General features: G+C 41.4%; 1 protein-coding gene across 1 annotated transcript in view; it reads right to left on the bottom strand.

The window, feature by feature from the left end:
* LOC149869243 (lipoxygenase homology domain-containing protein 1-like) overlaps positions 1–12,940 on the bottom strand; it is a 270,001-nt gene that overhangs the window by 144,810 nt on the left and 112,251 nt on the right. Inside the window, exon 25 of the mRNA XM_090037326.1 lies at positions 6,813–7,041. Within this exon, the coding sequence (XP_089893452.1) occupies positions 6,813–7,041 (229 nt within the window). The remainder of the gene's footprint in view (positions 1–6,812; positions 7,042–12,940) is intronic.

The raw sequence follows: 12,940 nt of genomic DNA, 5'->3' as shown, positions 1-12,940 counted from the left end.
ATACTTCTCTAAATCTGTCAGCAAATGGTGTACTGACTCTGGTCACATTTTCATAGCTTTCATAGATATTAGGGCTGGAAGGGACCTTGGGACCACCACTTCCTAGCTTGTGAGATATGATTAGATCTCACTCAGAAACATGCATATCTGTGGAAAATGTGTAAAACCTGATAAAAACTAGTTTTTATGCTTCTAGCAGAGATACTTCTGCTCTAAGATAAATGCCAGTCTTTTTCATGGATGACATGAGGCAGCTGGGAGTGAAGCTGGAGGCATAATTAAGTTGGATATCAAAGTGATGTTTAATACCATATATAGTTGTACACTGTTTCTGTACAACAGGGGTATCAAAGATACATCACATGGGCTAGATCTGGCCTGCGGAGTGCTATCATCTGGTCCATAGCAGGTCTGAAATTGGACCCAGGCACTACCATCTGGCACATGCAAAACCAGCCCCACGCACTGCACACAGAGTGTGGGGCCAGTCTGGTGCACATTGCGGGCAGAACCCAGGGCTTGTCCATGCTGCCAGCTGCGCTCAGGGCCAGACTAGAGCTTACACAGCCGGCAGCACCACCCTGCCACTGCACTCCAAGACACTCCATAGCACCTCTACCAACCCAGACCCACACAATGGATCCAGCCTGTGGAGTAACCCAGAACCACTCATCCATCCCATGGGGCCCGATGAGTTTGACACCCCTGCTGTACAATAACAAAGTAGAAGAATCTGCTTTTGAATTTAAAAAACAAAACAAAAAACCTGTTCAGGTGGAGGGGATAACAGAGCACAGAGAGCAAATTGGCAGAGTGAATATGTACACCTAGCAACAGATTATGATCAGTATTGCAGAAGATAGGGCAAGGCAGGTGGCATCTTAGAGACTAACTGATTTAAAGAGACATTACCTATAGGCAACAACCTACCTGATCAGATGCCATGGAAGGACTGGCAGAAGGAAAAACTTTATATAGAAGGGAAGGGGAACCTCTACGAGAGGTAGTACCATAAGTGTATTGATTAGATTGACTGAGATGCACAAGGTTGATAATACACAGAGAGACATCAGAGTTAATAGCAAGTCCAAGTAGTAGGATAAGGACCCATAGTCCCTGTTAAAACCACAGTTAATACAATCAAATCTTCGGATGATCAGTATTGGACACAATACTGTCAGTCAAATTTCCAAAATAGCGGGTTGATTGTGCTGTCAAACTGGACTCTTGGTTGCAGAAAGTATTATTCTCAGTAAAAGGGGTGGATTCCAGCCCCAATACTGACCCCAAAGCTGTGTGCTAATATTTTATACCTGTGGTTTTGAAACTACATATCAGCAGATGCTATTAGCAGAATGTAGCCCCAACTAAAAGATCAGACAGACATCTATATTGTGTGGGCCTACTAGTGATTTGTATTATTGAAACTGCAGGGAAAATAATTGTGGGTACATTTTAGAGACAGGGAAAACCCTATTTGAAAATTAAGCCCTGCTGTAATAAATGATTTAAAGGAAGGGGCTCTGAATAAATTATTTTACTTTGGATGTAGTATCAGGCTTGGCTGATATAGATTAAATTGGTTTATTGGTTTATTGAGATAAATTGGTTCATTCATCAAAGTGAATGAATGAACTCCTGGATGCACAGGAACAGCATTAGGGAAAACTAAAACATAACACAGAAATTGGCTCATATTTAATTTATAATATAAAACCAAAAGACTATGAGATAATCAGAGAAACTATAATGACTGAATCAAAAATGATTCTCTGGACACACATCTGAATAATTCACCTTGAGTAAAAAAGAAGTGCACATTAAATAAATAAAAGAAAGAAAGACAGACAAAAAGAATAATACATATATCTCTTTGTGACTATGCCGCTCTCTTGTCACATGGAGAATTTTAGATTTGAATATGTTTAGTCTGTCTAAGGTAAAAGTGAAGCCCCTTGAGGCTGGGATAATGTTTTACTTTAGGTTTTGCACACAGAAACAGTGCTCAGTAAATAACATTTTGGGGCAAGAATAACAACGGAATGCACATTCTGATGAATTAAGTCTGTAAACAGACATCTCATGTGAGGAAGTTTGGATTGTTCCAGGTTTTGACTCTGATCAAAACAGTAAGGGCATAGCCCTCTATACACAGAGCCCTCCAAAGTTGCATTGATGCCCTTCTGCCAGTAGGTGGCCATGAAGAATAGCAGCCTGACAGGCTTGCCCCTGGAATGAACCTCAATTAAGTTAGATGAGCTACAATTAACTTTACAGATGCACCAGCAATACCCTGGGAAAAATTGTTAGCACATTTTATCCAGCATACTTCACAGGTACTTGAAGCAGGACAATGACTGTGAACATCTGTGTAGGATCCGGGCACATGAGGCTTTCTCCTGGGAGAAATGCAATGCCTGCTTACAGCCTTATATGAGCATTACGATGTACTTTGACAGGAAACTCTCTATACTATTGCATTAAACAGAAAATATCTTGTCCATGTGGCCCGCAAGAGATAGCTCCCTTGGAGCAAGAACCCAGAAAGTGTTCTCATCAGCAAGCTTTTTTTGTAAAAAATTTTTTTGCTTATTTGCTGCTCCCATGAATCCTGTATTCATTGTTGCACAAAGGCATATCTTTATAGGAAGGATGAAAAATATCACTCCACTCACTTCATCAGATGATATTTTTGCAATACTGCACTATGGTAGCATCTGATGAAGGGAACCCCTGCTCACAAAAGTTTTTGCATTTGTGACTCAGTTACTATAAGGTGCCTTTCTACCCTGCCTTCTGCCTGACTTTAGACTAGCATAGCTAACTACCTCTCTCTGTTCATAAAAAAAAACCAAGCATTATATTCCATGCTTCTCAAGGGGGTGGTTAAAAATGATATCGAAGAACAATATAAAAATGCCTATAATGAGTTCTAACCAAGGATTTAACTAGACAGGTATTCTTTTTCCAATAGAGGCTGAGGCTGGATGCTTCAGATGAAGGAAACAAACCACCCTAAATAAATCTCCATAAAGCACATCAGTATGCAGTGATATCCAAAGGAAGCATATTTCTCAGCTATTAATCAACTTGTATCCTTACATTTCAATTAATAGCCCCACTGATTTCATAACAGAAGTTATTCTTTATAACATAAAAGAAACCTACAGGAAAAGTACAGGTATTAGTTGATTTACTTCATGTCAATGGATCCCTGCCTCAAACTGAATTTTTACATTGGCACTTGATAAATGTCAATGGATGATAATGACAACATAAGAACCTTTCATATTTTGTGGTAATCTTTTATGCTGTTTTATTAAAGTCTGGTTCACTGGCAATGCCAGGAACACCTAAAACCAGTCATTTTCCCACCAGTGCTGGAACAGACTGACCACATTAGCTTATTTTAATCCCCTCTATACTCACCCTTACATTTCTCAAAACAAAAAAAGAAACCTTTTGGGGATAGAGTTTTTCTTGATTTGCTTCCCTCTAAAGATGACACAAAAAAGCCAAATTGCATCAACTTTTCTGCAGCGAGCATGAATATAATAGATAGAATAGAATGCAGATATCTGCATTCACAATTGTAATAGATAGCCTCATTACAAATGTTGCATTTAGATAACCACAGTTTCAAAATTGCAGCACTATGCAAGCTCAGATCAAAAGCCCAAGTCAGGTTTGAAGAAAATAATTTTTGCAGATTTAAAGTCACAAGCAATTAAAGCAAAGTTGTGAGCACTTCATGTAGCATTGTTTTTTAGCTTCAGGTCTTCTGGGCATGCGTGTGTGAGTGCATGTGCATGTGACAGAAAGAGAGAGAAAGAGAGAGACACCAACCCAGTAAGGCCCATTCAATTAAGAACATGATTATTAACTTTAAAACAACCATAACTAAAACTATTTAAAAGAATCTGGGTCTGAAGTAGTACCAAGGAAAAAAGCCAACTTAAAAAAAAAACTGGTTCAGTAAGTACGAAGTTATGAACACTGGAAGTCAGGACCAATGTTCTGAACTGCCAGAAAAGAGATCCAAGAGTAAGAAGGGATGACAGCAAAGAACACATGAATCAATGACAGGAGAAGACAAAAGGGAACACATAGATCTGGTCGGTCTGGAAGGAGGTAAAAAACAAAGGTGAGATATAAGCAAGGGCAGAGCAATACAAAGCCCTGAGGTTTAGGAGTCTGAATTTGATATGGGAGATGTAGGCAAGTCAGCAAAGAGGTGAAAGCATCACTTTGAGCAGAAAGATTATTTTAACAGCACCATCTTGAGTTAACAGAAGCCAGACAAAGTAAGAGCCAGACAAAGTAAGAGCCCAAAAGCAATTCCAAGCTTTCAAGTTTGTTGGAAACACAACTGAATGTTGGATGGAGAAAGATGGGTGAAGATTAGGTTTAAGGAGAGATGCTGAGTAATACATTCTAGTGATAAATAAGAGTAATAAAAATTCAATTTCTCATGAGTTTAGTTTATACCTTTTCTTTTAAAATATGTCTAATTATTTTTAATTAAGTCAATTTAGTACTATTTTTAATGAAATGAATTTAGTATTTTTAATTAAGTGAAGTCACTGGTATCAGATTGACTTGAAAGCGTAGGAGACAAATTACTAAATTGCAACAGGTTACTATTAGGTAATATGTACTAGATCATCTGTTCTGTTGGAGAGAATGACATGATGCAGTTTGTCCATCACTTTTAAGCAATTACCCTTTTAAATGGGAAATGCAACTGGATAGAATTTCATTTGCTGGTTTTGAAGAAGCTAAATAGAAAATCTTTGGGAAATCAATACATTTATATTGATGTTCAATTTAAATGAGCTAAAAATCAATGGTTAATTTGTAGCAATAAATTTACAAATTTAGGACACTTCTAAAATGCTCACTCACTCTGTTTCTCTCTCTTTCATTAAAATATAGGCAGCAAGTAAAAAAATGACAATGTTCCTACAAAAACAATGTCCCAAAGTTAACAGGGCTGAATAAAAGACCCATTGTGAAAGTATTTTCAATCATAGAAAATGAGGATGTGATTCTCACCTGCCCCACACCTGAAGCAGATTTTTACAATTGTGCAAAGTCAGTATATACATTGGAATGATCATACCCTACACCTCTTTTGGACTGGTACACATGATTGCACAGCACAGAATTGGGTCCTGTGGATCAAGCTCATCCTTGACATCACTTTGCAGATGATTTTTTCTATTGCACCCGTATGTGCTATTTATGTCAGTTGGTGACCCCAACAGTAATTCTTTGGCAAGGCATTATTATTTCCCAAATGTATAGGCCTTAGTTCAATACGATCACTTTCAATTTTGTAACTCCTTAATAAGTGAGAGTGTTAGGTTTTGTAATGTTCTGGAATCTGGGGAATGGGGAAAGTACAAAATGAGTGAGCAGGCAATGTCCACCCTTCTAAATATTTGTATAGTTTGTGTAGTAGAGGAAAGTAGATTATTTCAAACTCAAATTTTGGATTGGCATGTCTGATCCAGACCATGGTTCTTCTCGTGGGCCAGACAACCCAGCTCCACATCTGGTCCACGTGATTTCTTGCCATAGCTTACCAGAGTCAGTGTGTCAGCCCAGCCAGCACACAGGGGGTCAACGTTGCCACTCTGCTGCCCATTTTGTATTCTGACTGGCAATCAAAGCCTGGAAAATTTGCTGCGGATAAGGGGGCAGGGAGTATTAATCCCCTACATGTTGGCTGTGCTGCACACTGGCTATGGGAGCACATGCTCCACAGCAAGAAGCTCCACAACTTGATCCAAGCATGAGTTGTTGGCCAGAGAGAAGCCCCACTGTCTGGATGACCCACCTCTGCAAACTGGATTCAGCCCATGTGGCCATGTGTTGACATGCTTAGACTAGATGAGCTAACAGACCCTTCTGATTTAAAGATCTAGAGAAGACCATTTTCTCAGCTCTGTTCTACAGTGTTCTTCTGGGAAATGACATTCCATTTGAGTTCTTTCATGGATTTGTCCCTCTTTTTAACTTATTTGATTGTTACTAAGTGTGTGACGACCCTTCTTTACATTGGGTCATTGTTTTTTTCTATATTCACTACCTCATCTTGAATACAATTTATTAAAATGATAATACAATACGGCCTAGAATTGGCCAACAGTACTGTCTTGTTTATATCAAGTAAATGCTCTAAAATAAATTGTGATAAATGATTTTTCTTATATCCCCATGATCCTATAAAAATCTCAGGACCTTTTTATAATTGAATTTATACTTGTTTTTCCGGCTTCACTTGTAAAGGACAGTAGTATCAAAGGCAGTGACTATCTTTTAAGGTATCAAAAGTTAAGTGTAAAAGTAAATATTTCAGTGTTAAGACGGTGGCTTAAGCCTGGTTTGGGAAACAGCTATCTAGTGGCTTCAATCAGATTGCATATAAGCAGTATTAGATGAAGCTCAGGTGAAACTATGCTTATATTTCAAGGTGGTAGCAAATAATATCAAATTCATCTTGTTACTTTCCTGATCCACCCATTGGTTGCTCTAAAGAGCATCACAAACCAAAGTTACAATAGCGAAAGATTATAAAAAGGCAGAGATCACAAAGACTAGCCACATCCACTGTATAGATGTTGGGGACATGGGTGATATAGCAACAACCAGAAAATTCTGTGTAAAAATGGATTGTCCTGGGGCTGGTTAGACCAGCTTTTGGACATGGATGGAAGCATGGAGGAAGCATGAAAAGCTGCCAATCCATCACAATATGCAACACTTTTGGGTTAATAAATATGTAATAAAATGTACTGAACACATACATGGCAAAACCTCTTCTGTTGTAGAGTTTCTAACTGCCACTTCTCTCCATGTGTCTCCTTCATTTAGATCTTCAGCTAGCCAGCAGTTTACAGGCAAATGAATCTTCTGATCAGAGACTAGGGCCACACTCTCAAGTTTAATTTCCTCTAAGTACCAGCTGGGATCATTTCCACTGTTGTCATGGCCAATGCGGATTTTATAAAGTTGTCCAAGATCTTTGAGATTAACCTTTAATAGTAAAAATAGAAGAGTCTGTTGTAATGGTACATTTCACCAGTCCTCCCTATACTGATAACAATGCAGATGAACCAGCTTACAATTTGTATGTGGCCCTGGACTGTTGCCCTAATAGTCACTGAATCTGAGGATTTAGGCACATGGCATAGCTGAACCAGAAAATGCACTTCATTTTATCCACCAATGTAGATTACACAAGCATCTAGAGAGGAGAGACAGGCAGCTCTTGCAGGGTTGCTTCTTGCAGCATGAGAGGAACATACCAAGGGTTCTGCTGCATGTTCAAATTAAAGCTGGACAGAAACCACCTGTAGAGTTGTTACACATTTTCAAGCACTAACTTGATAGGTGGCTAGATCTTTTTACTGTAAAGTCACTTTTATCTTGTGATAATTACTTTGCACTTGTGGCTGGTCTAAATGTATTGTGCAAGTAACCGTGATTATGCAGGTAATTGCATAACATATGTAACATGTAGCAGGGGCCTAATAGATGGCAGAAGGGCAGATAATAAGTTTGTTCACCTCTTTGTTCTTACAGCACAGTTACCTGGGGATAGCTGGCTTTTTTCTATTTTTTCCTGAGCAATTTCTACACCAAATTCCAGATAGTTATACTAGTACAAGATTATATGCCATACATCTTCTCCTTGTTTACTGATGTGATTAAGTCATCTACCCAGGCCCAGAGTAGAGTACTGTTAATACATATGCACAGTATTTTACTGCACAAGCAACTTAATTGACATCAATGCTGTATTATGCCGATCAAGTAAAAGGGATCAAACAGGCAGGCTCCTTTTTAAGGTCTCTAGGTATATTTTCTTTGGGGACTGAGGAGCCAAACAAATATAAAACATTTAAACAAGTTGAATGCATTTTCATATCACTGCTGTATATGGTAGATTTTGCATACTATACAGCTACTGTCAGGTGCATCTTTAACTATTTCTACCCCATACCAGCCTTCAATGGCCCAGTTTTATCTTAAACTTCTATTTTTGTGTGTTGATATCAGGGGTTAACTGTTTCTGTAAATGCTGACACCACATTGCAGCAAATTTAAAACAGTGGAACTCAGCTATGTCACACTTAATATTGCATAAGAGCTTCTGTTTTGAACAGCACAAGTTTGCTGAGAAACACCGAAGGCAGCACCCTAAACATAAAAGCAGGGTTAACCAGTTTTTAGTTTCTCATCTTCTGTGGCAAATTTGACAGCATTCAATATAGAGAAAAATCCTGGAAAAGATTAGGTCCTAAAAAAATAACTGGTTTTCTTTCCTCATCCCACAAAAGTAATATAGCATAAAATAGCATAATAACTGGTTTGAGCAATAAGTTGAGACAAATGTCATCTCATTGGTCAGCACCACTGAAACTCAGGATAGATAAATTTTCTCTTTAAAGGCATGACTTGGGGAGTAAAGGGCTGGAGATAAGTCTACTACACGAATGTCTGCTCCTGATGGTATTATTCATTTGGCAGATGTAATGCCCCCAAGGAAGTACAGAGGTGGGATTCAGCTCACCCTTTTGACAGGGCACATAGTGCTTTCTTTCTCCATGGGGCTGGCTCTGTGGATCTGAGGAGAGTAAAGAGGGCATGAGGGTCACATCCCCTTTGCTCTCCTCTTGAGAATGTAGTACTCACACTGACACAAGACTGTCATAGCTCTTGTGCTTTCCAGACAAAAAAACTAGAGAAGTGTCTGCCCACTGCTTAAAGGCAGGGAACAGTATTTTCTCCATCTTATTCCTTAGATTCCTGAGACAAAACAGACATGATTCTAGCTTGATTCATGTCATGTGTGATGATGATGATGACGATGAAAAGAAAACCTTACTTACAGGAGAAGTTGGCAGTTTGTTTAACCAAAGCAATACCTTTATAACCAAAAGTGTTACCTGGAGCAGGCATTAGAAACTGGGTGTGCCAGTAACTCATGTAAGGAATATGCAGCATATATTCAGAGCAGGTAAACATTATCTTGAGTCTAACTCAGACCAAGTGCAGGTATTAAATTGCCTGAAAGCTTACAATTAAAGAAATTCTTTTTGCGAAAATCTTGTTGGTCTAATAAACGATATCTTTACTACGAGTCCTGACTGATGTTAAATTGGGTCATACAGGGTGCATCTACATATGCAGTTAGCTAGTAACAATAAACTGGCACAGTTTGCACCACATTTTTTTCCTTCCGGGTACAGTTTTTATTTAGCCATGTGCTCAGGACCCCAGCAAGTTGATATGGGGTAGAGCAGCCCTGGACTGGCAGGGATTCCAGGGGGTCAGCTTGCCAACCCAGGGCTGCTCCAGCCCAGCTCAACATGCTGTGGAGGGGCTGGCTTGGGCTGCAGTACAGAGCTAGCTGGCATGCAGCCACTGTATTGTGCCACCCTCATGCCCCAGCCAACCCCAGTCACTGTTTACATGTACATTTTAGTGCATATAACTACTCCACTGTAGGACAGTACTTGTCCTATACAGCACTATTCTACATCGGAGTTAATTAAGTTACTGTGCCCTAATATGGGAACACGTGAAGACAGTGATGCTTTACTGTGGAGCTTATTAGTCAGCTCTGCAGTAAAGTGCATGTGCAGTTGCACCCACAGGGTTGCAACTTGCCATCCAGCCACAAAACTAACCACATCACAAGCAGTGGTGTATTATAAAAACAAATGTAATCAGGTGTTAGAGTTATAATTTGTTGTGAACTAAATAAGTTGGCAAAAATGCTATGATAGAATTGGCCTGGGCAATTCCAGGAAATGCATGTTCATTCTTTGATGGAAATTAAGGCAGGATTGTTAATGGCAGGCAGTAAATCAGTTATACAATGGTAGCTGCAGAACTGTTAAAGGCAATTCAGTAAGTTTAAAACCTGCATCTCACATACCCATGTTTGAACATTAACTCACCCATGTTTGAACATTAGTATTAGTTTCTGAGATAGGAATCCCTAAGCATGATATCCATAAACATAACTCTCCTCCTCCTCACCGGAAGTACCTCTGGAATCAGAATCTGCTACCTAAAAGCACATCAGCAGTTTGATCATTCTGAAAAATGAATCAGTGACTTGGCAATGAACCATTCTGAGTTATTGCTGGTGACACATGCAGTACCTACTGTTATTTTGTGTACAAAGGGCATGTGCACAAAATAACAGTAGGTACTGCGTACCTTGTGCTCCCTGCCCCTGCATTTGCAGGTAGCAAATTAACTGCTAAGTAGAGCAAATTACTGCTCACTAAGAGTCTGCACGTGTAGATGCAGATGCTTACTATGCAGTAATTTGCTCTACTGCACAGTAAGTACCTCATGTAAACACGTCCAGTGAGAATAAAGTGAACATTTTGTTAACTTTAGTGTACTCATGGTGTTTAACATTTATGCCAAAGATGACAATAATCACATGTAGCCTGGGTGTACTTGGGTTTTGTTTCTCCCTTCTCCAATCAGAGGGGATTGTTAACTGGCAGGTGTGCTGTAGGTGAACTGCATACTGCTCACAGTTCCCTCCGTCCCTATAGAGCCAGGCCAGGACAGTTATGTGACTTAACTATATACAAATGTATTAATATTAACTTATTACAGAAGAAATAAACATAAATTATAAACATATGTACACTTATATATAATATACAGATATATAATATGTACAGTTGGGGTGATGGGGCCCACCCAGAGAGTAGTGGTGGACAGGTCATACTCAACCTGGCAAGATGTGAGCAGTGGAGTCCCCCAGGGCTCCGTCCTTGAGCCCACACTGTTTAACATCTTCATCAGCGACTTAGATGAGAGGGTTGAAAGCACGTTGTTCAAGTTTGCTGATGACACTAAGATGTGGGGTGAGGTGGGCACACTTGAAGGGAGAGCGAGGCTACAACTAGATTTAGACAAACTACAAAAGTGGGCAGATGAGAATAGGATGCAGTTCAACATAGATAAATGCAGGATGCTGCACCTTGGGAGAAGGAATCCACAGAATACATACAGGCTGGGGAGTTCCCCTCTTGAAAGCACAGAGGCGGAAAGGGATCTTGGAGTCATTACTGACTCCAAGATGAACACAAGCCGCCAAGGCCAGACCACAGCCAGCAAGGCTAGCTATACCTTGTCATGCATCCAAAGATGCATCTAAAGCCGGTCCAGAGAGGTGATACTCCCCCTCTAAGCAACATTGGTCAGGCCACAATTGAAGTATTGCATCCAGTACTGAGCGCCGCACCTAAAAAAGGATGTGGCCAGCCTGGAGAGGGTTCAGAGGAGGGCCACCTGCTTGGTGAGAGGGCAGCAGGATGGGCCCTATGAGGAGAGACTGAAGGACCTGAACCTGTTCAGCGTCCGCAAGAGGAGGCTGAGGGGGCACCTGGTGGCTGCCTACAAACTCATCAGGGGAGATCAACAGCAAATAGGTAGAGCCCTTTTCTCCCCAGCACCACCTGGGGTGGAGGAACAACGGTTATAAACTGGTGGAGAATAAGTTTAGGTTAGAGATCAGAAGGCAATATTTTACAGTTAGGGTGACCAGAATTTGGGACCAACTTCCTAGAGAAGTGGTCCTCACCCCTGCCATGGGCAAATTCAAAAAGAGGTTAGATGATCACCTGTCTGGGGTCTTGTGAACCCAGCATTCATTCTTGCCTGTGGCAGGGGGTCAGGCTAGATGATCTGATCAGGTCCCTCCTGACCCTAGCTATTATGAAACTATGAAACAATAACTTACAGGCAAATTCTATATGGCCTTATACCACGGATCTAAATTCAGGTAAGTCACAGGTAAGTGATAAGGGAAGGTCCCAACTGGCATTGCAGTCATATAAACTCTATAATACTTAATCAAATCACAAAACAAGGCATTCAAATTAACAAAATATGAGGCACTGTTTACATAATATAAGGTGCCCCAGAGCTCCCAGCCCTTTGTGTCCCCAGTGGGCATGCTTCCTGTAACAGGATGGTGTCCTTAGGGTTGCCTCCCCTAATGCCCCCTTACTGTGCCAAGTTAGCGTAAAAGGGCACCCTCAAATTCTTGCCCGCCACATCTTTGATGTTAAATGCATAATAGGGAGGCTGCCTTTCCATCCTTTTGGACACAGTTTCCTGATGTACACTGGCCCCATTCTGTAATGGGTGTTTCGGTGCACCCTAGCCTTATGGGCTATGTGTGGCTCCAACCACCCCTTTACCACGCCCCAAGCCTTGCTGATGGAACTGATGTTTTTTGGTCTCATACTGTCATACTGGCACTCAGGCTGTCCACAGCCCTGTCTTGCTCTGTGCCCTCTCTGGCACTTGGGCTCTCCACAGCCCTGTCCTGCACTGCACCCCACTGGTGCTCGGGCTCTCTGCAGCCCTGTCCTGCACTGCACCCCACTGGGTGCTCAGCAATCACTGCCCCCTCTCTGGGGCAGTGCAGGACAGGGCCCCTTCTCTGGGGCTGCTCTCTGCCCCTCTCTCTGGGGTTGGGGTTCCCACGCTGCCGTGGGTCCCGTATGAGGCCTCCTCCAACCCCTAATAGCCTCACCTAAACCTCTGGTGAAAACAGCAAACAAAACTCAAGCCCCTGGGCTATAACATAAATCCTAGCCACCCGGCTATAACATTATTCCAGCCACACCAGGGGTGCTCCATCCTTTCCCCAGTCTCGGAGCTGTACCTGCAGTCTGGGCTCCCCCACCTTGCTCTGGGAGAGCTCCTTCCCCCACGGCTGCTGGCAGGGAACACCCCTCCTGGTCTCAGGCCTGGAATTTATATGGGAGCCAGGCCCTGCCCCTTACAGTCAGCTGACCAGGTGCAGGTGCAGCCACTTCCCTCATTAACCAGTTGTCCCGGCAACCTGCATCTGGGTTCTTGCTCTCAAAGTAGCAGGCACCTCAGT

The sequence above is a fragment of the Crocodylus siamensis genome, chromosome 3 (assembly GCF_052110815.1).
Source record: "Crocodylus siamensis isolate JL-2025a chromosome 3, ASM5211081v1, whole genome shotgun sequence".
Taxonomy (NCBI): Eukaryota; Metazoa; Chordata; order Crocodylia; family Crocodylidae; genus Crocodylus; species Crocodylus siamensis.
This window is presented reverse-complemented; position numbering and strand designations above follow the sequence as displayed.